This window comes from Channa argus, chromosome 2, assembly GCF_033026475.1.
Source record: "Channa argus isolate prfri chromosome 2, Channa argus male v1.0, whole genome shotgun sequence".
NCBI lineage: Eukaryota > Metazoa > Chordata > Actinopteri > Anabantiformes > Channidae > Channa > Channa argus.
In genome coordinates, this window is record NC_090198.1 from 2,634,641 (window position 1) to 2,661,371 (window position 26,731).

Below are 26,731 nucleotides of genomic sequence, written 5' to 3' on the forward strand. Positions count from 1 at the left end.
ACGTGATTCTGAAATCAAGGGTTCTTATGGAAACAAGAGTGTTTCCAGGTAATTTTTGTACCTTTTGTTATTTTCACATTAACATTTTCACATTATTACCCATGTAACTCCTGCTATTGCCTAGATATTTAAATTGCTTTAAATTGCTTATACAAAGCTTGGTAAGTACAATGATGTTACTTTATTATTTTATTCTCAACATACCTCAGATCTTACATTACTTGGTTTTAACAAAATCCCATATTCCAATTTCAATGGTATGACCAAGATATTACCCCCACTATTACCATGCTATTACCTACATTTGTAGGGATAGTTGGGAAAACAAAAGGAAAGCAGATTATAAGGACCAACTGTAAGCTTTAGATCAGAACCCCTGATCTAAAGCGTAAGCCACAGTCTACATCTTTATCTAACCTGTCTGTTTTTGAATAGAATTACCATCAAATACCAGGCATTTGAAATAAAAAATATTACAAATATTTAAAAAATGTTTACCATTTAATATGTTTGTGTTGTTGCACAAGGGTGTACTCACTTTTGATAATTAATTGTATATGTTAAACCATGAGATTATGATGTCTGGGGTACAGTGGCAAAAGAAAATGTTTTCACAATCTGCTTAAACTGATAAAGCCCAAGTATAATCTTTTGAGACTTTTTTGAAGATACCAATTGAATATTTACAATGATGATTGATTCAATAATCTGTGAAACCTTGGGCCGTAACAACCTTAAATACTTTGGTAGCTCTAACCTGTATTATACAACAGACTTTGAGCCCTTCATTGCAACAGAACTGCTTCGACTCTGCGATATTCTTGGAATGTCTGGTGTCAACAACTCTCTTTGAGTCAGCATTCACAATAAACAGCATATCTTCTGGGTTATGATCACTATGTGCAATGAATATTTGAATATTGTATTCAACACAAAAGTATGATAGTTCAATCAATTTCGGTAGGTTCGCTTATTTTTTCTTCCCACTGTATGTGTTGTATTTTTAGGGGTTCACATCGATGTAATCATATCACTAAGTCACAGTTGTAAGTTTTTACCTGAGCTTGTTAATGCACTTAGTGGGCTACTAGATGTAGTCATGGCACTGGAGCCAGTGGGTGTTGCCTGTGTGCCAGTTGCTGCTGCTGCTGCTGCTAATGCAGCTAGGTTTTGCATGGCACTAAGACCTGGCAAACACAAAGAGAGATAAGTTCAAGTCTCCACCCACTCCTTTCTCTGACCATGACTGTTCAGTACTTGAATGGCACATAAGCACATGTTCTCTCCTGGAGAGTGTGATGCTGAATAGAGAAAACTATCTAACCACCAAGAAATATGATAAAGTCATTTTGATATATTTTTAAAGCCCCACCTAAGATGATGAATACATATTTAAACTTGACATTTTATTTTCCTTTGTAATGTTACATGTCGAAGAATGTGCGCTTCTGTACCTGAAACAGGATGCAGGTTGCTGAGTGAATTCCCTGTAGAAGCTGACTGCTGCAGCAACTGTAAGTAGAGCTAAAGCCAGGAGAAGTAAAGTGCAAAACCATGAGAAGATAGAAATGAGAGCAAAGTTTAAAATTGTAAAATCGCTTTATCACTAATTAACACGCCATAATACATACAGTATACAGGCAGATAGAGACTCACTGCTAGGTACTGAGGCCCCAAGCTGTTGAGGCCAGTGAGATTTCCCCACATGGAAGCAGCATTGAGTTGCTGCATCTGCTGTTGCAGCTGCTGGGCAATGCGCTTCTGCTCTTTGTCTTTCTGAGTGTCTGCAAACTTCACCACAATGGGCGATGAACAGCCCTAAACAGATACAGTAGTCTTTTGTACTCAGACAGCTTGATGTAAAGCGTCAATAAAAAGTATTCACCTTTTATTCTATTACAATAGTGAATCATAGTTGATTTCATTTGGTTATTATGACAAAATCACTTTAATGTCAAAGTAAAAACAGATCTTTAGATCTGACTAAATATCCAAAGACCTTTAAACTCATATTGTTTCTTTGTTAAGGGATTTCTGTGCTCTGACATTATTTCCAGCTCGCTTAACCTGATGGTACAACATGAGGAATTTAGAGATAAAACAGATCGTCATTAGATCATCATTAGACCTCGACCTTTTTTTCAAAAGGCTAAGCTAAATGTACTATGATTCATTGGGCAGCATGAGTTAAAATTTACCTCCATGGTCTGGGATTGGTGCATGGACTTAATGGCTGACTGGGCCATTTGTCTAGCAGTGAATGTCACAAATGCACAACCTAAAAGAGAGAAACATAGCATACATTTAAGAATACCAAAATTGTACTGTTAGCAAATAGTACCTTATTAAATAAGCACTGCACACTAGGGTCTCAACTGGCTGTTATATTCAAAGTATTTTTAGTATTTAAAATGTGAGGAGGAGGAGGGGGAGGAAAAGGGGAGGAGGGGTGCAGAGCCTTACGAGAATTCCTGTTGAACATTGTTGTCACATCAAACCAACATCCAGTTAATTTCATCATGATATGGGAACAAAATGTTTAAATTAACAGGGACAAAAAAAATACTTCTGACCAGGGTGTAGTGCCTTTTTAAGTCTAGCATTTTGCAAAAAAAATGATTATAAAATCAAACTAATAGCTTCTTTGTTTTGTTTGTTTGTTGTTAGACATATAGCATGACACTTGCAGCCAAAGGTCATGTCTACATTCAAATGTTAAATCATTCCCTTTCAATGCACAGCTCATTTATATAATGGTCTTTTAGGGGTTATTTATGAAGCTTTAAGTGTAACATAAGCAGCTCAAGTGTTGGAAGGTTCAAATACCTCCATTTAGCATCTTGATTTAGTCACAAATTGTCTGCACTTATATAGTGCAAAAAGTGTGTGCGAAAAATAATAATATTTAAGCATTTTCAGCACCACTAGCACCCATTCATCCACCTGATGGACCATTTAGACATCTTACGAAGGATTACCTTCAGATGCAGCATCTCATAATCACTGCCCTCACCTGAAAAAAGTTAAACTATGTACAGCACTAGCTGTGTGCAAAATTTGCAACAACACTATGAGTCACATACCTTCCTAAGATGGCGTCAACTCTCACTCCCTTTCATGATTCAATTTAAACAAACAGGTCTAATGAAACAACAAAAACCAGCTGATGAAAGTGAAAGGATATATCTTCTGGGAGCACAAAAAGGAGAGAAAAAAGAGGAAGAGGATAAAAAAGGAAGATAGTGGTAGGTGGAGCAGATAGCATTAACTAAATACTGCTATTGCAGCCGTGATTGTGGTAAAGAGACAGTTGAATAATGGAACATTAGTTAACTTAGCTAAGTTAGCAGGGTATGTCCTGCTTTGCTGGAGTCAGACTCGGGGACCAGAAGTCAACTTGTTAGCTCAGCTCAAAATGATCAATGGCTTTCGGCTTGTCCCTTTAAGGGGTCACCCCAGCTGAACGTGTTCTGCATGTTAATTTGACATGTGTTTTACTGTCAAGCTATGTATGCAAAGTCATGAAATTTAGATGCAAAGAAGTTTGGTCAGTGAATTGTAAATCATTACAATGGATCACTGTAAGTTACTGTGCTACATGCAGTGTGGCCTGTATTATTGTATTTTCAATATCTTAAGCATAGCATTATTTTTTGCCTAGGGTTCTCAGTCAGCTTTCAGCCGCCCCCTTCTCCTGTTGCATGATAGGTGGTGTATATATTTCAAAGAAGATACTTGCATTTAAGCCCCATTCATGGACATTTACAAATACTTTGATGTTGTTAGAAGTAATGCTATCACCACCCCATACAGTACACTTATTATTCACATATTTAACAGCATAAACTCCTGAATAAAAATGTATTTTGACCTTAATTTATTTCTTAGTTACAATGAAAACTGCAACAATTTTAAATACCAAGGCAGCAGCACAGACTGTTAATAACTTAGCAAAGTTTTTAAAATGTGCTTCAGTTGTGCATCTAGCATAAGAAAATTTGTTTTTGTTTTTTGTTTAATGTTACCACCATATACATATTTTGATAAATTAAACCCTAATTTACCCTAAGTTACCATGGCCAACAACACCTCAACAGGATTGTTGTTGTTTAAATCTTATCTGTTTGATAGATTTGAATTCTTTCATGATGAATCCTCCATGCATGCAAAGGTTAGCTATGGAGTTCCACAAGGCTCTGTGTTAGGACCAATACTTTTTACTTTATATGTGTCTCTTTTAGACAATTATTACTATTATACTATTATTAGAAAGCACTCCAAAAATTTACATTGCTATATATGTCTATTGAATCTATTGATATTTCTAACTTCTATACTCAGACAAAACTGAAGTCATTGTATTAGAATTAAATAAAATCTCAGAAATAGGTTATCCAACCATATAGTTACTCTAGATGCCATAACTCTGGCCTCCAGTATTATTGCTAGGAACCTTTTATTTTTGACCAGGATTTGGCCTTCACCTCACATGTGAAACAAATCTCTAGAACAGCCTTCTTCCTTGGACTACTGTTATTCCTTACTTTCAGGATGCCCCAGTAACTCCCCAAAAAGCCTGTAATTAATCTAAAATGCTGCAGTACAAATGCTGACTGGAATTAGCAAGAGGGATCATATTTCACCTTCACTAGCTTCTCTCCATTGGCGTCCCATTAAATCTAGAATAGAATTTAAAACCCTGCTTCTTACATATAAAGCGCTGAACGGTCAGGCTCCATTATATATAGTAGACCTCATAGCACCATATCCTCCTAGTAGACCACTTCGACCTCAGAATGCAGGCCTACTTGTGGTTCCCAGAATTTCCAAAGGTAGAATGGGAAGAAGAGCTTTTAGATGTCAAGTTCCTCTCTTGTGGAACCAGCTCCCAGTTCAGATTCGGGAAGCAGACACCCTCTCTACTTTTAAGTCTAGGATCAAAACCTTCCTCTTTAATAATGCTTATAGTTAGTTATAGTTATGCTGCTTATAAGCTTAGACTGCTGCATGACGTTAACTTTATATGTTCTTTGTCCCGTAGTTGTCTATGTCCTTCTCTTTCTTCCTCTCTCTTTCCCTGCAGGTGCAGGGAGGTCCCCGGTGCAGGTGTCCCCAATGTGGTCCCCGGCTGCCAGTGTCCCCGACTTCAGAGTGGTTTTGTTGTTGCTTTTTGTTACTCTCTCTTTTCTCTCTCAACCTACCCCTCACCCCAACCGGTCAAGGCAGATGGCCACCCACCCTGAGCCTGGTTCTGTTGGAGGTTTCTCCCATTAAAGGGAGTTTTTCCTGTCCACTGTTGGCTTGGGCTTGCTCAAGGGCGGAATTGTTAGGTTTTCTCTTTACTTTATTCTGTAAAGTGCCTTGAGATTACTTTGTTTTGAATTGACGCTATATAAATAAAGTCTGCCACCAAAATTGGTTGGTTGGTGACCCACTCATAATCCTGAAGGAGATCTGTTAGCAGTGCTGCATACGCAGAGCAGTCTACATCATTATGGACCCTCACCACCCCTGTTCTCCCACCTGCCGTCTGCCAAGAGGTACGTAAGTATAAGCGGTCTCAAAAGCGGTGAGACTGATAAATGAAGTGTACCCCAATTAATTATTCAATTTTATTTTGTGTACTGTCAAAACTGGTGAGAAACAACATTTCATTTTAGCCTCTGTATTTTATAAATACCATATTAAATCGTTCTTGGTATCCACTCCCCTGGTTAATGTTTAGGTTTCTGTGTTACTGTTTAACCTTTGGTTGTTAGTGTCATTGTCTCTAGTTTTAGTTACCTCCTATGATTATCTCCTATTCCACCCTTGTTAATTTCCTAGTGCCTCATTTCTAGTTTAAATCCTTGTCTTCTAGTTTTGCAGTGTTCCCTCCGAGTTTGTCTGTTTTCTAGTTCGTAATTATCCCTCCGAGTTTGTGTCTGTTTGTCCTCTGTAACAGGAGTGAGTTTTTGTTAGTTGTTTCTCCCTGTCTTGTTTTCTGATCTGAAAATATAGCTATATCTTCTCACTGAACCTCTCTCACCTTGTTGCACTTGGGTCCACGTTAAAAATAATTCCTTACAGAATGATCCGACCATAACCGGACCCAGCAACACGCTGGAGGGGTTTGTTATGAAACCGGCTGAGGTAGTAGAGTTTTGGCTTCGATATTGAGAACAATTGGACAACCAGATTTATTTTCTTGGACTTCCTGAACATTTATTGATCATTTATATACTTTTTCAAGCGCCTTAGATGTAGGAAAAAGATCAAACCTCAAACCATACAAATCATCCCGGTCAAACCACCAACCACGCCACTTCCAGTTTGTCAGGCATTTATTGCTTGCTTCATGAGGGCAATTTTTTCTGTGTTTTTGTGATCCATTTATGAACATTTTATTAAATAAAACAAAATATAGTAAAGAAATAGTATATAGTGTTTTAAAAAGTTAATAGGTTTATAGGTTTTTCATAACTGGTTAATTCCCTTTTGTGGCAGCAGTAATCTTAAGGAAGTGCCTCCTGTTATAATTTCCAGCTTTTACTTACAATTTTGGGCTTTTATTTTTACATCATCACTTCCGGTCTCAATATATCTAGTTTTACCTCCACAATCAAACTTACTGATTTCACCGGTGCTCTCCCCATTTCTACTTAAGCAGCCTATCTCCCTGTTACAATTGCCAGATTGTTTGCCCACATTGGTTGACTTTCCATCCTATTTTGACCTGATCTCGTGTATTGAACCTGTTTCTGATCTTGGACCTGTCTCTCAGCCTCTGCCCCTGCTGGAATTACTCTGACTTCTCTGGAAGCGGACCTGGACCCTTACTCTGTGCTCTCTGGCTGATTGGAACCACTTCTGCTTTGGATAAGATTTGGATCACTGGACATTCCTTCGGCTGTACGTCCCCGCTGCACACTCACTACCAGACCTCTTTTCTAACCCCCTAAAGTGCTGTGGAATGACCCTAAACACTGAAGTACATCTACTACACAGTGGAGCAGCCCAGAACACACAGCCCAGTTTTTAATAAAAGCCCAAAAGTGGAAGTAAAGCTGGAAAGCATAACAGGAGGCACTTGCTTAAGATTACTGCTGTCACAAAAGGGAATTAACTAGTCATGAAAAACTGGGCTGTGTTTTCTGGGCTGCTCCATTCTATAGTAGATTTACTTCAGTGTTTATGGTCATTGTCCTACTGCATCACCCACCTTCTTCTGAGTCCAGTTTGTGGACAGCAACCCATTTTCCTTCAGGATACCTGGTACTTGGGAATTAATCTTTCCCTCCACCATGGCAAGCAGTCCAGACCCAGAGGCAGCAAAGCAGCCTAAAAATCATGACGCTCCCTCCACAGTACTTCACTGCTGGGAAGATGGTTTCATGTACATAGTTCTCCTCTTGCCCTATATGTACTATAGTGCTGTGTGTTCCCAAATAAGTTACCTTCATTTCATCTGTCAAGAACATAAATTTGGTGAATCCTTTTTTTAACTGTTACTCTAGGGTTCTTTATTTTACTTCACTGAACATTCTTTAATGTGGCTTTGGAGTGATCTTTGTTAGGTGCCCGCTTCTGTGGTGAGCTAAACTGTCTTCCTTATTTATTTTTTTTATTCATTTATTTATTTTTCAACCAATACTGTGTCTATAAATGGAGACTTTGGACTGGAAGTAATTAAGGAAATAAAATCCAACTAAGGGTGGAACAGTTTATAAATTAACAATCTGGTTATCACTGTTCTAGGGTAATGTTTTTAGTAAAGCATGGGATGGAGTATTGCCAGTTTCAACATGTTCTTCATTTATTCATAAAAAACAAATGTTTTGATTTGAGCAAATATTCCTTCAATGTCAAATACATCTTTTCAGTCTTTATTAAAAAGTTTCTTATTAGTGCAAAGCTAAAACACCGCTGTTATTTTTATTTCAAGATGTCCATTTTATGGGTTCAGCCCATCAAAATAAACTGCTGCAAAAAACAGACAACTTTTGTACAAAACAACATTCCATTCATTCTATTTTTATTACTGTGTTGCATATGTGTCAGCAAGACGGGATATTATGTGACTAAAGTTCTTAAATCATATGTTAAAATACTATCCCTGATTAAATAGTCGTTCCATATGTTGGAAGTATTGCTGCTAGCATAAATCACACATGTTGTGCATTGCTTCGACACAGTTGCTGATTTATCCACCACTCTTGTCCCTTCATTATCATGGATAATACTGACCCATAGCAACGTAGCTGCCCCAAATCTACAGGCCCCCTGTAAGGTTTGACATTTAAACCAATTTCTAATCAGTTCATGGTTGTGTCCTAATGAGTCCTTGTGCCTAATTCCATTAAACGATTCCTGTGATATTGTGTTTACATGAGTGGGACAGATGTGTTTGACTTAAAAAAATTAAAATTATTTCTTCCAATTGAACATTTGACAAATTTGTAGAAATTCCCTCAAGGTTTTTCTGAGATATCACATTCATAAAAATGAACATACGTGTAGTCAACTACACTACAATTAAATACAATACTATAGTCTGGTTAATTATGTGAGAAAAATGCAGCACGTCTTATTTAAACACGCTCTCCATCCCTACAAATAGACTTCAGGATTGTATTTTGCTTCCAAGCTGCGCGGCTTTAAAGATTTAAGAAATGCTACAACTGTGCCCCTGTGACTTTTATTGCTGATCTGCTTTGTTAATGGAGTCACAGCCACTCGCTGCTCCACTGTTTCTAAACACAAAGTGTGTATTTCTGATAAGAAGTGTACAGGGCTTTTAGATCTTTTAGCTAAAAACAGCCAAGTGCTACAGCCAAAACAACAACTTGGCTAAAGTCAGACTGTACTCAAGAAATTAAGTTGGGGATCAGACACCAAAAGAATAAAAAGTAAAACATTTTTACATATAATCAAAACAAAGGTTTATGATTTAAATTGGTTTAGCTTGGTTAAGCCACTAGGACCTGCAGTTTTATGTAACAATTATTTGGAGGTAAATCATCCTTTTTAAACAGTCCAATTGTTTTCAAACTGTTAGCAGAATATGTCTTACCGCGGCTGAGTCCATCAGGGCCCCGAAGTATCCGGCACTCCTCTATCTGTCCATATGGTGAGAACATCAGTCGTATGTCATTCTCATTACACTTCTTGGAGATCATTCCAATAAACAGCTTCCTGTCTTCTACTGCTGTATTCAACAAATCAAAAACAAGTGTGACAAGTGTCAGTGTCAACAAAAATGGTGCATTACAACACTCAACATACTTGTATGTGGGTCATTTGCAACTAATATGTTAAAAGAATAAAAATGTTTAATTAGCTTTATTTTTTTATAGCACTTTTCACAGAAAAAAATCAGAAAGTGCTTTACAAACTGCAGCAATATAGGATAAAATAATGACACTGTTAAAATAAGATAAACACAAACAAAATAAAACAGTAAAAAACACAATAGCACAATAAATACAAATGAAAGGACATCGGTCAACTACAGTCATGGCCATGAAAATCGCTACCCTTGCAATTCTGTCAGAAAATACAACCTCTCTTAGAAAATTGTTGCAGTTGCAAATGTTTTGGCAGTCACTCACCCATATTTATTGTTTTTTTGTTGTTGTTTTTTTGCATTGGAACAACATAAAAAAACAGAAGAAAAGTCAACTCTGACACAATTCCACACAGAACCCCAAAAAATGCACTGGACAAAATTATTGGCACCCTTAACTTATTATTTGGTAGCACCCCCTTTGGAAAAAATAACTGAAATCAATCACCTCCTGTAACCATGAATGAGTTCCATACACCTGTCTACTGGAGTTTTGGAACACTCTTCTTTTGCAAATTGCTCCAGGTCATTCAGATTTGAAGGATCCCTTCTCCCAACTGCTGTTTTAACCGCTGCCATTTCAGAACTCTCCAGCGATTTGTTTGTAACCACTTCTGAATACATTTTGAAGTGTTCTGGGTCATTATTCATATAGCAGACCCATGACCTCTGGTGGAGACAGATGTTTCTGACACTGGCCACTACAACCCAAAGTTCTTTGGTAATTATAAGATTTCATGATACCGTTCACACAATCAAGGCATCCAGTGCCAGAAGCAGCAAAACAACCCCAAAATATTTTTGAACCTCCACCATGTTTGACCGTAGGGATTGTGTTCTTTTCTTTGAAGGCCTCATTTCTTTTTGTGTAAACAGTGCCATAATGTCCTTTACCAAAAAGCTCTACTTTTGTCTCATCTGTCCAGAGTACATTCTCCCAAAAGGATTGTGGTTTTCTCCCATAAGTTATGGCAAAATCCAGTCTTGCTTTTTTATGCCTTTGTGTCAGCAGGGGTGTCCTCCTGGGTTTCCTACCATAGCATCCCTTTTCATTCAGATGGCGACGGATAGTGCGACCTGACACTCTTTTACCCTGTGTCTTGATTGTGTCTGTGTTTTATTTGTTTGGAAGTTAATCAGGGTCCTTTGTCCACCATTCAAACAATCCTTCATAGTGAATTTTTCATTAATTTTGCTCTTCCGTCCAAGTCCAGGGAGGTTAGCCATGTGCTGTAAAAGCCTCTTGATGATATTGCGCACAGTGGACACAGGAACATTAAGATCTCTGGAGATGGACTTGAGATTCTCCTTGTTTTTACATAATTTTTTTTCCTAGAATCCACAGACACCTCATTACACTTCTTTCTTTTCTCCATGGTCATTGTGAGACACAACACAAAGGTTGAGTCAATTTGTCTACATTTTAACTGGTTTCAAACGAGATTTTGCCATCAGGACAATTTGAGTTGAGGAACAGAGAGCAAGCAATGGCTGAGGGGCCTGTCTGTGAGAGCTCCAAATTTTAGGACTAAAACTTTAAACGCAATTCTGGACTTGACGAGCAGGCAGTGACGTAAAAATAAAACCGGAAACCAGTAATCCAAGGTGATGTTTGATTAAGGCAATCTTTTTGCTGTTCAAAGAGAGATCAGAGATTCCATCTTTTTAGAGTTTATGTGGAAGTAGTTATTGTTTAGATTACAAGCATTCATTGATACATTGATAAAAGATTTAACTCTGACTCATTAAAGGAGCAAGGAGTAAAACATCAGCTACATAAAAAAGACACATTCTTAAAACAACTAATAATCAGCCCAAGAGGAATTAAATACAACGAGAATAAAATTGGACCCAAAACTGAGCCCTGTGGGACTCCACAAGACAGAGCATCTGTTTCAGACATGATGTTGTTAATAGGAACATTGAAAATTCTGTCACTGATGTAAGAAGAAAATCACTGGAGGGCAGACCCAGAAAACCCTAGTTGAAGCCAATTTACCAAGATTCTATGATCCACAGTAATGTAATGGCCGAGCTACTGGATTAGTGTGAGCCCCGGTGGGAATTATGGGTAGTTCTGTGTGTTCTGTTATAAGTGGTGTATGTGTGTTGGACGGCACTTTGAGGGATAGTGCTGTGTATAGGAGCAGCCATCATGGTGTCCAGCCACTGTTACTGTTGAGGGTTTTCAAAAATAAAGTGCAGCTGTATAGCTGTGAAAAGGCAAGAGCTGTGTGGTCAATGCTTCCTGTTAGTCAGCTTGAGACTCTTGCGCTCTGTGCGGTGTACAGAGCAAAATTGTTCTCTCTTCTGTCTTCCATGTTGGACAGTTTGCTCCCGTGTTAGTTTAGGCAGGTAAGATAGGGTTAGCCTTAGCTTCAGCTTCACCGCCTCCCACCGTTAGCTCCCATAAGTTGTGGGTTGCTACAGTATGAAATAGTAGATGTCAAAGCAAGTACAGTCCGCAGCCATTATGTCACTTGAGACTAAGTAGAGCAGTCTCAGTGGAACACATTTTACCAAAACCTGATTGCAATTTATCAGACAGTTTATTCTGCTCCATAAAAGTAGTTAGCTGTCCTGCTGCCACTCTTTCCAAGATTTTTTTGACATAAACGGAACCTTTGATATTGACCTGCAGTTTTTAGACTCAGATGATGTGCTTTACTGTGACCTGTGAAAGAAAGAAAAGACTAGACATATCTGCATTTCTAGTTCGATTTCCTGACAAAATTCATTTTAAATAGGGTGGTCAAAACATTATAACCACCTCCTCTTAAAATGCACTCTAGTACGATTCCACTGCCCACTTTGACCTCAAAAATAAATACATAGTTGAATTATTATGACAGTTTCAAAATAAGCACAAGGTTGGCGCTTCAAATATTGTAAACATGTTTCACTGCATCTCTTGCTCCTTTTTACAAAATTGCTTATTAAAATTTGTGGTTGCCACTTTGTTTTTGCACACTGAAGCACAAATTATGAAAAAGGAAATTCATATTTTCAAAGTAAAAGCAATAATCCTGTGGTTATTTATAGTTTATTTGAATGTAAATACATGACTTGTTACAGAGGATTTTACATTACAGAGGAACAACTAAGTTCAAAATTGTACCCTCATATCAGAATATGTATTGCCTTTTCTAGATCTTCTCACTAACATCACCACACACAGGCCCCTCCACCTTGACCAAGCGCCCAGGATTTGAAACACAAATCATAATGTAGTTGATTCTATTAAGAGGTAGTTCTAAACTACTGTCCCAAAAGCACAAGTCAGCACCAGTATGATGAAAATAATATAAAGGAGCCATTGAAATGTTGGTATTATGTTCTGTCTTGTTTTATCGGACCATGATAAAACAAATAAAGGAACTATTTGGGCATATGGATCAGCAGAATGTCAGGAGGAAGAGGAATAAAAAGAACATCCTGCCCATAGTGAAGTATGCTGGTGGCTTAGTGCTATCGAGCTGCTTTGCTTCCTCTGGCAATGGAAACCTGAATCCTGTGGAAAACAAGGTGGATACCAACTTAATACAACCTAATAGAAAATCCCATTCAGAAATGGGATTTCGGGCAGCACAGTGGTGGAGTGATTACCCCTGCCGCCTCAGAGCTAGAAGGCTGTGGGCTCAGGAGCCAGCGTGCCGTGACCTTGTTGTCTGGAGTTTACATGTTTTCCCCGTGCTTGCGTGGGTTTTCCTTTGGATCCTTCCACAGTTCAAAAACATGCATGTTAGGTTAATTGGTGAATCTAAAATCACCCCTAGGTGTGAATGGGAATCGTTTTTTGTCTGTCTATGTCTCTCTGTGGCCCTGAGATAGAGTGGCAACTTTTCTAGAGTGTATCGCCTCTTGCCTGATGAAAGCAGGGATAGGCTCCAGTCTGCCTGTGACCCAAGAAGGATAAGCAGTGACAGATAATGGTTGGTGGGATTTGAAGAAGCTGGTTTCAGCATGCAAACCCAACAGCATAAGTGTATGTAAGGAGGCCATTGACCATAAGGACTGAGCTAAGTGTCTGGATATATATCACATTAGCAGCAGGTCACAACAGCAAAGGAGCAGTGAAGAACTGAAGACGCACGTCATGAAGTGGTTTAATAATTATGAGTAGTCATTATTTGCATTTCTTATTGATTTTTGGGGAAACCACTAACATTAGTTCTGTTAATATATTTTAATTGTTCCTGTTTCCTGCGCTTGACTCTTATGTTTATCGTCCGTTTTACATCCATTCCAGCACCATATCACATTCGTAGACCATTCTTGCAATTTAAGTTTTATGTAGGTAGAAAGTATTGGCATTAAAATAAACTTCAAATAAATGGCCAATGGTCTGCACTTATAAAGTGCTTTTCTACCTATTGGTACCCAAAGCACTTTACACCGCTTCTCATTCACCCATTCACACACACTCACACACCTGTAGGGGAGCTGCTATGCAGCAGTAACCTTACATTTGCACAGGGATACAGGAAAGCTGACAATATCATTATTTATCTAGTTAGCAAGACCAGTTTGGTAGACGAACTCCATAAAAGTCATGAACAACACAATCGAAATGTATTTTTCTGTAAGATGCACTTACATACCGTAATTAATTGTCCAGAGGTGACTCCATATGACTGTGCATTTTCTTTGAAAATCTCGAACTTCCTTTTTCATTGTTGATTCTTCACAGAGCAAAAAGGAAAAATGAATTAACTGCAACCACAAGTTTCAGTAAGCAACTTCGTAAACGGGAGCAGGAGACGCAACACAATGTATTTACTATATCTGCTGTGCCAACCTTTGTGCTGTGAACTAGAACAAATGTTTACACATTTACAATGATGTGAGTTTATAAGTAGAACAGAGAGGGCATGGAAACCACATGAACCTATGCAAGTTAGAAACAATGAAACAAGATTTATATTTCATAAATGACAGCCATCATTTCCTCTGTCATTATATCAGGCATAACATTATAACTACCTGTGCAATTTGATGGAATGCGATATAGTGGCTCTGCACTTTTACAAGATTATAATTTCGAAATTTTTAGTGTAGTGATTAGTAATGTATTGCATCTATTACATTATTACGAACAACAGTATTATTATGTCACTTTATATATTACTATTATATTATATTATTACATTATTATGTTAGTATACGGCTCTGTGTTTCATTACTTATGCTTGTAAGTTGTTGTCATCAGCACATTTGGTGGAAAACAATCCATAGGATAAATTGTTTGGCAAAGAATAGGAGAAAAACAGGATATGGTGTTTATAAAGGAAAGAGATAAATTAGGGGAGTTTTTGTTATCTGTGGGGTCTGAGCAAGACCAGAGGCAAAGGATTGTTCATCTGTCTGGGCTCAAACATCCACCTTTGCTCTCGCAGATAGCCAGGTGTTTTCTGTACAATGCCTTGTGTATCAGTATTTTATTAATACATGATTGAACTATATTGATCTGCTCTTGTCCTTATATCTGCCACCACAGAATTTGGTGTCACACAGGCTAAGGCACGGCACCCTACAGCTGTCCCAACAGACAGACATAGTGGCCACTGAGGAAAGAAGGAATGAAAGAGGAAAACATAAATTATTTAAGGACAGCCAAAATAGACTTTTCAAATGGTCTTACTGACATCATACAGCATGTCCCCCAGAACAGACCTTTTTTCTGTTTATTGTGGAGAACCTACACTGAGGCTAGTCAGATTCAAAATGGAGGTGAGTTGCATTTCTGGAGGTGAGCTCTACCTACAGCAGTGAGCAGTGAGCAGTGCAGACTGAGAACACGCACACACATGGACAGGAGCTAAACTTTAGCAGCAACTTAAAGCAGCAACTGACAAAATAAAACGTTCTTGTGTATTTGATATTTTGCATTTTTCTACATTTAATCATCAATACTTGTATGCAATGCATTTAATGATCTATACTTGTATTTAATATACATTTAAATTTGAGTACTCTGAAGTAGCCACTCTATAGTAGCAGCTTTAAAGGAGCTAAAGTAATTCAAAATGGCTGTTTGCTTGTATTTCTATGTTTTAATAATTTACTCAGTTCTCTCCATATTTATTATTAAGAGCAATACATTTAACTTGTGAGTCAGTTTAATTAGTGATTCTATTCAGTGATTTCATTTCCTTCAGTTTTTGGTGTTATAGTCTATTACATTTAAACATGTATGCACATATACAGGTTCTGGTCATATAATTAGAATATCTTCACAAAGTTGATTTATTTCACTAACCATTTGTGAGGGAAGAAAGTAAATTTAGTCATATGGTTAGATAATTAGCAAACAATCAACCAAGATGAGCTATTGAAGAGGTCACAAAGAGGATAAGAGATCACAGGATGGGTCGTGTTTGGAGGAATGTTTGAGATCACAGCAGGCACTTTGTTGTTACAAGGCCCAAGCAATGTAGCAGATAGTTAGTCCTGGGCTCGCAAGATCTAAAAGAGGGTAATAAAAGGGTTTTATTGACTTCGTTACTGATATCTTCAGATAATCTAGAAAGGGACAAGAGTGATGACTGTCAACTGCATGCACCTGGTTTCTTCATTTATGTTTTGTGAGGGTGGTTCCTTTCTTGGGTTTAAGTATAAATAGAAGGGGTTTGAGAGATACAAGTCAGAAACAACACTCAACATCCATGTGTTCTTCTCCATGCCGGCATGTATTAAACTGAGATGGTTCATCACGCTGATTTCTGTCTACAATTCTTCCGAGAGGAAAAATTTCTATTACACATTCTAGAAGTGAAACTTGTATATTGTATACATTCACTCCACACAGACTGATATATTTCAAGTGTTTATTTCTGTTAATGCAAGACATGGGTTTCATCTGTTAAGCCACTCCTGAAAAACAGACAGCGTCAGAAGCGTCTCGCTTGGCCTAAAGACAAAAAGGAGCGGACTGCTGCTGAGTGGTCCAAAGTTATGTTCTCTGATGAAAGTCAATTTTGCATTTCCTTTGGAAATCAGGGTCCCAGAGTCTGGAGGAAGAGAAGAGAGGCACAGAATCCACCTGCTCCACTGCTTGAGGTCCAGTGTAAAGTTTCCACAGTCAGTGATGGTTTGGGTGCCATTTCATCTGCTGGTGTTGCTCCACTGTGTTTTCTGAGGTCCAAGGTCAACGCAGCTGTATACCAGGACGTTTTAGAGCAGTTCATGCTTCCTGCTGCTGACCAACTTTATGGAGATACATTTCATTTTCCAGCAGGACTTGGCACCTGCACACAGGGCAAAATCTACCAGTACCTGGTTTAAGGACCATGGTATCCCTGTCCTTGATTGGCCTGCAAACTCGCCTGACCTTAAACCCATAGAAAATCTATGGGGCATTAAGAAGACGAAGATGCGATATGCCAGATCTAACAATGCAGAAGAGCTGCAGACCACTATCAGAGCAACCTGGGCTCTCATAACACCTGAGCAGTGCCACAGACTGATCGACATGCCACATTGCTGCAGTAATTCAGGGAAAAGGAGCCCAAACTAAGAATTGAGTGCTGTACATGCTCATACTTTTCATGTTCATACTTTTCAGTTAGCCAAGGCTTCTAAAAATCCTTTCTCTGTATTCTTTGCAATATTCTAATTTTCTGAGATACTGAATTTGGGATTTTCATTAGTTGTCATTTATAATCATGAAATTAAAAGAAATAAACACTTGAAATATATCAGTCTGTGTGGAATGAATGTATACATTATACAAGTTTCACTTCTTGAATGGAATTAGTGACATACATTAACTTTGTGAAGATATTCTACAAACCCGATTTGAAAAAAGTTAACACACTGTATAAATTGTGAATAAAAAAGGAATGTAATAATTTACAAATCTCATAAACTTATATTTTATTCAGAATACAGTATAGATGACATATCAAATGTTTAAGCTGAGAAAATGTTTCCCTTAAAATGATTTTAAGGGAAAAATAAGTTGATTTTAAATTTCATGGCATCAACACATCTCAAAAAAGTTGCTTCAAGGCCATGTTTACCACTGTGTGGCATCCCCTCTTCTTTTTATAACAGTCTGCAAACGTCTGGGGACTGAGGAGACAAGTTGCTCAAGTTTAGGAATAGGAATGTTGTCCCATTCTTGTCTAATACAGGCTTCTAATCGCTCAACTGTCTTAGGTCTCCTTTGTCACATCTTCCTCTTTATGATGCGCCAAATGTTTCTATGGGTGAACGATCCGGACTGCAGGCTGCACATTTCAATACCCAGATCCTTCTTCTATGCAGCCATGATGTTGTAATTGATGCAGTATGTGGTCTGACATTGTCATGTTGGAAAATGCAAGATCTTCCCCTGAAAGAGACGACATCTTGATGGGAGCATATGTTGTTCTAGAACTTGGATGTACCTTTCAGCATTGATGGTGCCTTGCCAGACGTGTAAGCTGCCCATGCCACACGCACTCATGCAATCCATCAGAGCTGCAGGCTTCTGAACTGAGCGCTGATAACAACTTGGGTTGTCTTTGTCCTCTTTAGTCCGGATGACATGGCGTCCCAGTTTTCCAAAAAAGAATTTCAAATTTTGATTCGTCTGACCACAGAACAGTTTTCCACTTTGCCAGTCCCTTTTAAATTAGCCGTGACCCAGAGAAAACGCCTGCGTTTCTGGCTCACTCTATAGGTCAAAAAAGAAGCCATATCTAAATATGGCTTCTTTTTTGACCTATAGAGTTTTAGCCGGCAACGGCAAATGGCACCGTGGATTGTGTTCACCGACAATGTTTTCTGGATGTATTCCTGAGCCCACGTTGTGATTTCCATGACGGCAGCATTCCTGTATGTGATGCAGTACCGTCTAAGGGCCCATAGATCACGGGCATCCAATATGGTTTTTCGGCCTTGACCCTTACGCACAGAGATTGTTCCAGATTCTCAGACTCTTTGGATGATATTATGCACTGTAGATGATGATAACTTCAAACTCTTTGCTCCACTGTTTAACTCCGCAGCATTGGGGGAATTGGTGATCCTCTGCCCATCTTGACTTCTGAGAGACACTGCCACTCTGAGAGGCTCTTTTTGTACCCAGTCATGATGCCAGTTGACCTAATAAGGTGCAAATTGCTCCTCCAGCTGCTCCTTATATGGACATTTAACGTTTCTGGCCTCTTATTGCTATCTGTCCCAACTATTTTGGAATGTGTAGCTCTCATGAAATCCAAAATGAGCCAAACTTTGGCAAGACATTTCAAAATTTCTCACTTTCAACATTTGATATGTTATCTATATTCTATTGTGAATAAAATATAAGTTTATGAGATTTGTAAATTGCATTCCTTTTGTATTCACAATTTGTACAGTGTGCCACCTTTTGGAATCGAGTTTGTAATTATATGACCAGCACCTGTATATTCATACAGACATACACAGAATAGGAAGGCGTCATGGGGTCTGAATTGAAAAACACAAGTCAAGTGATGGTGCTTGGGAAAAATAATCTGCTTTTGCAAGAATAAATTCAGAAATTGTTACAAAAGCAATAAGAGGATACAGAAGTTTGAATCACCATGGTCCACAGAGGGGACATTTGATGTGAGACTCATCAAGAATTGCAAGGTTAAGCACCAACAACACCAACACCAACAATTGACAGAATGAAAAAAGAAAATCCCAGCTGTCGTGACCCCCGTTGAACCAGTCAGACCTCCTCCACTTGCAGCACCTGCTGTTGCCAACCCTCAGGTGATTTCTGTGCCGTCTGGGGGCTGGGAAGGAGGCCCCCCAGTGACGAGACCAGGATGATTTTCTGCAGGCCAAGGTGGGGGAGGACGAAGAGGACTTGTGCAGACAATATGTGCAGATCATCAGGTTCTCAGGGATGAAACTACTAATTCTCATTTCACACACTATTCCCCTGCAATTTCAGGGGAAACTGTTGAACTACCAGTGCTGATATCGAGATTCTTTATGTAAACTGGAATGTGATATTTGGTGCAGCACGGCTGGAGCGGTTGTGCAAACCAGATGACGAAATGAATGAAGATGATGAAAAAAATCGAGGAAATTATGTTATCGCTTAGTGATTTAGATGACAATTTTCTGAACTTTTGATATTTGGATTACCACTGCAACACGTGATAACTTTAATGAATGAATCAATAAATTTATCTACAGACATATGAACACCTATTCATCGATACCGGCGTGGCGAGCTGGTAAAGTGCAGTGCTTTAATGCCAGATATGTGAGTTACATTCTAACCTTGTTCTATGAAAGAACTATAACGAGTGACCAATCAGTTTTAAAGTATTTTCAGTATTTATTACATTAAACATTACATTACATTAAACAAACACATTGTTAAATGTTACGTGAATTATTCATCAAGGGCTGCGGTCATGTTTTGCTGTGCATGGTTTTGGCGTGAGATCAGCTGGAGCAGCTCATCTACAGCCTTTCTCATCTCAACATAGTCTGCAGTGACTTTTCCACGCAGTGATAAATGATTTATAGATAGAATGGATGAATAGAATGAATAGAAAATAATTGCACAAACATTTGTTTGTGCAATTATTTTCCTTAGTGTTTAATATTAGAATTCCCTTAAAAGTATATTTCACATTCTGCAGAATGATTTTATATCGGCGTGTAAATTTTTTAGATCAGCTGTTCAAAAGCCAGAAGTGCAATGGGGGTCTTTTGTAAGAGTGCAGAGAGGCAAAAAAGAGACATAATCCCCATGGAGTGATTTCTTCTCGTTTTTATATCAAAGTTTGACTACTTTTTAATAAAACTGAAACTGACACAAAGTGGCCTGTACGAGTTTTAAAAATTCCCAATTTGCCGGTTTATGGAGCTGCGGGATCTTTTCTTGCTCTCATTGCGCTGTTGCACCCATCATTCTGTCAACTGGAATTTATTTATTTATAATTATTATCACCTCATAGGCTACTGTGTGTCCAGCAAAAGGGGCGTCTGTAGTGCAGTTGGTAAACGCATTCCTCCACGGACCACAGGGTAAGTGGCTCGATTGTCGGCCCCTCCTGGCTATCTGTCAAAGTATGAGTTTAAAAAATTCACGACACTGAACCCCAAGTTGCTCCCGGTGGGTCAGGTGAGTTAATGTGTGTGTAAATGGGTGAGTGAGAGGCAACAATGTAAAGCGCTTTGGATAAAAGTGGTATATAAGAGGCAGTTTAGCAGGTAGTTCATTGTTCTTTAGAACAGTTTATTTTAAACTAATCTATCAATGGAAACTAATCCAAAGCCATTTGTACAGAATGATCTCTGGTTAATAAACAAGTCCAATATCTCTATGAACTAATGCCAAAGATTTCTTCAAACCTGAATATTATATTTCCATACGTGACTTTATGATGTTTGATCCAAGTCTGGTTACAAGCTGATGAAAATAATTAATAGATTAGGAAATGTGCCAAAAAATGCTAATGGTGTTCAATATATCCATGGACCCCATGCTGTCTACTCTGAGCTTTGTGTCTCCAGTTCCGCTTCCTGTTTCCTCATTTTTATCTTGTAGTCATTTTTGTTACTTTACACCCGACCTTACAACTTTGACCTGTCCCTCTGCCTGTTTGCACAGTTCTCCCAGTATCTCCACTGTATTTCGCCTGCAGCTGCCAGTGAACTTTGCACCCTGATATCTATTCCTCTCAGTATCAACTACAGATCAACTAGCATTACACTGTGTCACTCACCTCTGCCTCCAAGCTCCCTCTCTCCTAAGCTAATCCCCCCTTACTGGCAACCGACGGTTTCCTCTCCAAGTCTTCAACCGTCATCTTACCTCCAGCTCTGTCATCTTGTCTGGTGCCTGGCCCATCCTGCCACTATCCAGTGTCACCAATAGACGCCAGCATTGCCACACTCCTGACCAGTCACCCCGTGTTTCTTCATCTCTCACGAGTAAACTCATTCTCCACCTTGAATCTAATTGATCCCGTTGCTAATGCCATACTTACCTGTTCTCTCTGCCCTCAGCAACTGAGATATCCTCTCCCTGACCGACTGACCTCTTACCTGGAAATGCAGTTGTGTCCATTCATCTCCCAACAGCTTATTTTTCTGATTACATTTTTCATTTAAATATTTACTTTAATGTTCCGAGTTTTACTGGGTGCATCTTCCTTATATTTCTCACACTTTGTCCCAGTTTAGACTTTTTAATGTTTAGCTATGTATTTTTCATATCTGATTTTATTCCAGTTGCTTATTTGTTTAAGTTATAATATTTGACAGGTAATCTTTTACGTGCTTTTTGACTTAGAATAACTTACAAATTCTCAATAAAAAGCCTATTATACATATTATTTATTCTGCAAAATCATAAAATACATTGTGTCATTACATGATTTCAGATTGTGTTACATTATGATGATTACTATTTCTTTCTTGAACATATGAAGATTAGAAAATCAGCCTAATGCATATACAAAATATTAATGTTCTAGACAAAGAAAATTAAGCAGTTTCTCCCGAAGACATAAAAGAAGTTACATGCCCATTATCTGTATCAGGTAAGTATCAAGTATCAAAGAGTCACTTTCTGTCTATGTTAATTATTTTTATATTTTTTACTTTGTATTTAAGTTTTCTTAGCCCTCAAACTACTGTTTTTTTAAATGCTTGTTTTTGTTAAAAGTTTTATGAAAGCCAAGTTTACCTTGCTCAAGTAACAGATTCGAGCAACTTCTGATGTTAGACAAAGTAATATATTTTTACATGATTCTGAACCAGCCTAAATTTAATTTACCTGTAGGCCAATTAGTTGCAGTTATTCAAGCATCCACCAAGAAGACACAAGAAGGCACAAAGCTCTATAAAAGGTTCATGTCCTAAGATAAATTTAATTATAATTTTTTGTCTGAAATTCTAATAAATAATTATCCAAATTCAACATTCTTAGTGCTATCATTATTACTAGGATTAATCCTAGGCCCTATCTAGTTTCCTTCACCATCCACTCACCTTTCCTTTGTATATCCTGTATTGAACACCATTATCCATGTACAATTGTTTATTCATTGATCTGTATATTATCTTAACAATTTATCGCCTGTATTGTTCTTTATAGTTAGATTAATACTCATTTATAGATATGTTGGGTGATGTGTTGTTTCTACTTCTTGTGATAGAGGTCAGAGATTACTTTAATGGAGAAGTCCAACAGTACTATTGTAGCTCAGTTGGTAGGGCAGTCTTCCACAGACCACAGGGTCGGTGTTTCAATCCCCGGTCTGAAACGTGGCAAAGTGTCCTTGGGCAAGACACTGAACCCCAAATTGCTCCTGGTGGATCAGGTGAACACCCTGCATGGCAGTCACAGCCTTTGGTGTGGGAGTGTATTTGAATGGGAATCAACATTGTAAAGCCCTTTGGATAAAAGCGTTATGTAAGTGGCCATTTGGCACAAGCTCCTGCCTGCTGAAAGAGCGGAAGAGGAGATCTCCATTACCTTTGGCCTAAAGTTGTTGTATTGCAATTTGTGAGTGAAGCATCGCTCCACACTCTTTCAAAGGCCTGTTGTTGGTGACTTTCCAACTGCTGCATGTCCCAACTCAAGTAAACTGCTCTCTGAGTGAACTTTGATGTGTGGTCCTTGGAATTTTAAACTCACTCAGACCTTCCCACTTGCCTCTAAGCTTACCTACCTTGTATGCTGGAAGTGTCTGGGACAGGGGTGTAACTTGAAATGTGATGCATTAAATTAATTTAAATCAATAAATAACAGGTGTTGTTGCTTTGATGAAAGGCTAATGACCAGCATAGTTAAATAATTGAAAAACCCAAGTGCCTGATACTTGGTACTGGCTTATGGCCCCACAGAGGACATTTCAAAACTTTTTCACTTGCACAGTGGAATTGTTGCTCCTCAGAGCAACCGTGCTACAATGTTACTTTTGACAGTACTTTTGCGTTGCTGAGAAATGTATTCCTGTATTGCCGGAGTGCACTGAGTTAAGAGGCTATTAAAAAAGTTCAAAAGGGGCAATATTAGTTAGAGTCCCCCTACTATAGTAAACAGGAAACTTTAGCTAAACGTTCTTTTTGTATGATTGTTTTCTTGTTTTGTATGCTTAAACATGTCAGCCTCCTTCCATCTATGAAACCATGCCAAACAAGCTACTTTCCCCATGTTAGGCTATTCTTGTGTCCAGCAGTGAGACCGTGTGAGTCCACTTGACCCCTATAAATTTCAGAGAAACAATGTGTGTTATTGGCTTCCACGTTGTCATCCAGCCTGTTTTTAATTTCAGGGATTTTTGTGTTCATTAAACTAGAGCATTGGGTTTGGAGGCAGAAGGCAACAGGCTAGAATCCCTTCCCACGTCAGGCCACCCTGGTGCCGGTCCCAAGCCCGGATAAAATGGGAGGGTTGCGGCATAAAGGCCATCCGACAAAAAAACTCACGCCAAATCAATGTGCACAGAGATTCCTTCTAATTCTCAGAATCTTGTGATTTCATCTTTTGATTACTTGGCTATTCCAGCCTTTTATTGCCCCTGTTCCAGCTTTTTTTAAATGTGTTGCTGCAATCAAATTTAAAATAAGCTAATTTTTTCCATGAAATGGTAAAATGTCTCAGTTTTAGCATCTTGTTGTTTATGTTCTATTGTGAATAAAAATTGATGAGATTTGCAAGTGGCACCACATGAAAAGCTGGCGCTAGCCATTTTGGCACCCCCCCACCCTAACTGGGACCTTTTTTATGCCTCCTCTTTTCTCCACTTTCTGAAAGCCACACCTGAGGGCTTGGAGGTCTTTTCATGATGATTATATCAACATTCCTTGCTGTTGACGTTTGTGAATTAGGAAGCACTACCTGAGATATGCACTTATAACTTCTTCCACCCCTCTCTTCTACAGTGCTTCTCAGGTCAACCAAATAATGAGAAACAACAGGAGATGTGGGGTTGTTCTTGTTTATTTTTCCTGTATTTGTTCATTTTTTATTTTCAAGACAGAGAGTCGGGAAAGGGTGCCAGTCGGGGCTGCAAATTATTACTATTATTAATTTTATTGTATTTATTGTTTTAATTTTTTTTTTTTTTTTGGGAGGGCTTGCAGCATTAGGTGACCACGTATATGGCTTATGCCAAGAGCTAGCTCTGTAAATAACAAAAGCAAGTTGACAGTTACCCCCTTAAAACACTTCACATTCCTCTATGCTTGCAGTGGAAAGCTATTAGTACAGTACTATTAGTATACAGTACAGTACAAGACAAATATCCAATATTTAATAGAGGGGGAGAGAAAAGGCTTCCAATAACATACAATACAATATGATATGACTTTATAATCAGTTTAAAAAATGTGTAATGCATCACAGGCTCACTCCATAAAAAACACAAATAACACTTAACAATAATAAAACAAGAAACAGGGTAGGGGGCCGCCAAACCATCATCTTGCCTTTATATTAGATGTATAGTGATATGACACTTCAATATTCTCAAAACCACAATCTGGGATGACACTGATATGTGTTTTTGCTTCAACAAAGAGGTGAAGGTCTTTTGTTAACTTGCTTGTGTTTTCTTAAGGTTAACATAATTATTACTATAGCAAAATAAAAAACACACAGTTAAGGCAGTATCAGATAAGACAGACGTAAATATTTGAAATTCTTACCATTGTTTTTGTCACTGTCAGCTGGTTTCATTTGGATTGGGTGGTGCATCTGAACAAAAAAACAAATTACAAATGCATTAGTAGTTAGAAATTAAATATCCACGTTTGTGTGGGATGTGTTTCAGTTATAGTAAACAGATACCATTATCATGGTACTACTTTTATAGTTAGGAGAAAGAAAAAAAGAGCAGGGTACATAACAGAAAAGGTTATGACACGTAAATGCCACAAAAGTGCCTCTTAATCACTTTGTGGACCTTGACATCCGAAATCACCTACTCCTTGAAATTTCTAGATTATGAAAAACACAAATGATGAATAATAAGCTGTTCAAAAATTATTTGTAATGAACCAGGAGTATATCCATTACAGAAATAGTTTGTTGTTTTGTATAGTAATTGTAAATAGTAATTGTATTGTATAGTTTTTGATCCTGATCCAGCCACAGGATGAGGCAGTAATGTAAATGGGCAGACTTCCTGTAAAATACTTATTGTACTAAAGTACAATCTTCACATATTAAGGTTACATACTGTACTTCATTTTTAATTATGGCTATGTTGACTTTTAAACTCCACAAAATCTAACAGCAAATATCTATACTTTTTCTCAAATACATGTAATACAAAGCATGTTACATTACACATTACAATCCCAAGTTTGAACTTGAGTCTGGACTCTGAGGATGGCAGAACTATTTACAATTGGGACAACATCAGCTTAGCTCAGTAGCAAAGATTACACTAGATTATTCACAACTGTATAGTAGTTTATGTACAGTGACAAAAAATGTCATGTCTTACAAAAAACTGATTTTTTTCAGAAAACACAAACCATCTAAAGGTGATTGTGATAAAGAATAAGCTTGTAGGCTGTATGTAGGCCTATGTAAAAACATTGCAATTTACACTGCACTAGTTTTTATTTGCGTAGCCCTTTATATGCATATATGTATTTCTATATTGATTTGTTTAAATCCAATGTTAATTTTAATATCCAATCAAATATGTAACATGTTTTCCTTCAAACTGGTAGCAACATATTTCAAGACACTTTCTGTCTTCCAAAGTAAATACTGACAACAGAGCTACTGGTAAAACTACCACAAATTACTCAGATCAGTCTGCTGTCACTGGGAATGATGACGGACGTTATCCCTCAGATCCCTTCAGAAGTTGGGCTGCAGGCTTCTGACATGGCTGCTGTCTCATCTGAATTCATTATTCTCACTGTGCCGAAAACATCCAATCAAAGATTGATTTCGATAAATGGACCACATATTATACTTCTCGTAAAAAAAAGTGAATAGCTGCTCACACCAGGTTCAAAGCTCTGTCTTTTGCCTACAGGGTGATTACCTCAACAGCTCCTGCTTACCTCAACTCCCTCATTCAGGTCTACAATCGCTCCCGTCTGCTGTGGTCTACCAGTGAACAATGTCTGGTAGTCCCAGCACCAAACAAGCAAAACTGTTCAGCGCAATGATCCCACAATGGTGGAACGAGCTACCAAACTCTCCACGCTAAGCAAACTCACTCCCAATATTCATAAAACCTTCCTATACACTTATATCTATTAATAAAAAAAAAAAACTTTGTTTCTGCTCTTTCTTGCACTTGCATCTCATGAAATGTTCACATTTTTCTGATAGGACTTTGCTTTGATGTTTTCTCCTTGACGTAGATTCTTGCCTTGTACCTCACTTATAAGTCGCTTTGGATAAAAGAGCCTGCTAGATGACTAAATGTAAATGGGTGGAGTAAAATTGTC

At 38.1% G+C, this 26,731-nt stretch overlaps 1 protein-coding gene across 17 annotated transcripts in view; it reads right to left on the bottom strand.

Moving 5' to 3' along the window:
* celf1 (cugbp, Elav-like family member 1) overlaps window positions 1–26,731 on the bottom strand; it is a 70,170-nt gene that overhangs the window by 16,259 nt on the left and 27,180 nt on the right. For 5 of the 17 annotated variants that reach the window (XM_067492714.1, XM_067492706.1, XM_067492762.1 and 2 more), the window contains 6 exons: window positions 24,962–25,010; window positions 9,053–9,187; window positions 2,199–2,278; window positions 1,657–1,818; window positions 1,455–1,512; window positions 1,059–1,187 (listed from right to left, as the gene is read on the bottom strand). In XM_067492714.1, coding sequence (XP_067348815.1) covers window positions 1,059–1,187; window positions 1,455–1,512; window positions 1,657–1,818; window positions 2,199–2,278; window positions 9,053–9,187; window positions 24,962–25,010 — 613 coding nt within the window. Of the gene's footprint in view, window positions 1–1,058; window positions 1,188–1,454; window positions 1,525–1,656; window positions 1,819–2,198; window positions 2,279–9,052; window positions 9,188–24,961; window positions 25,011–26,731 lie in introns of all 17 variants that reach the window. The other 12 variants (XM_067492683.1, XM_067492675.1, XM_067492720.1 and 9 more) reach the window with 7 other exon arrangements.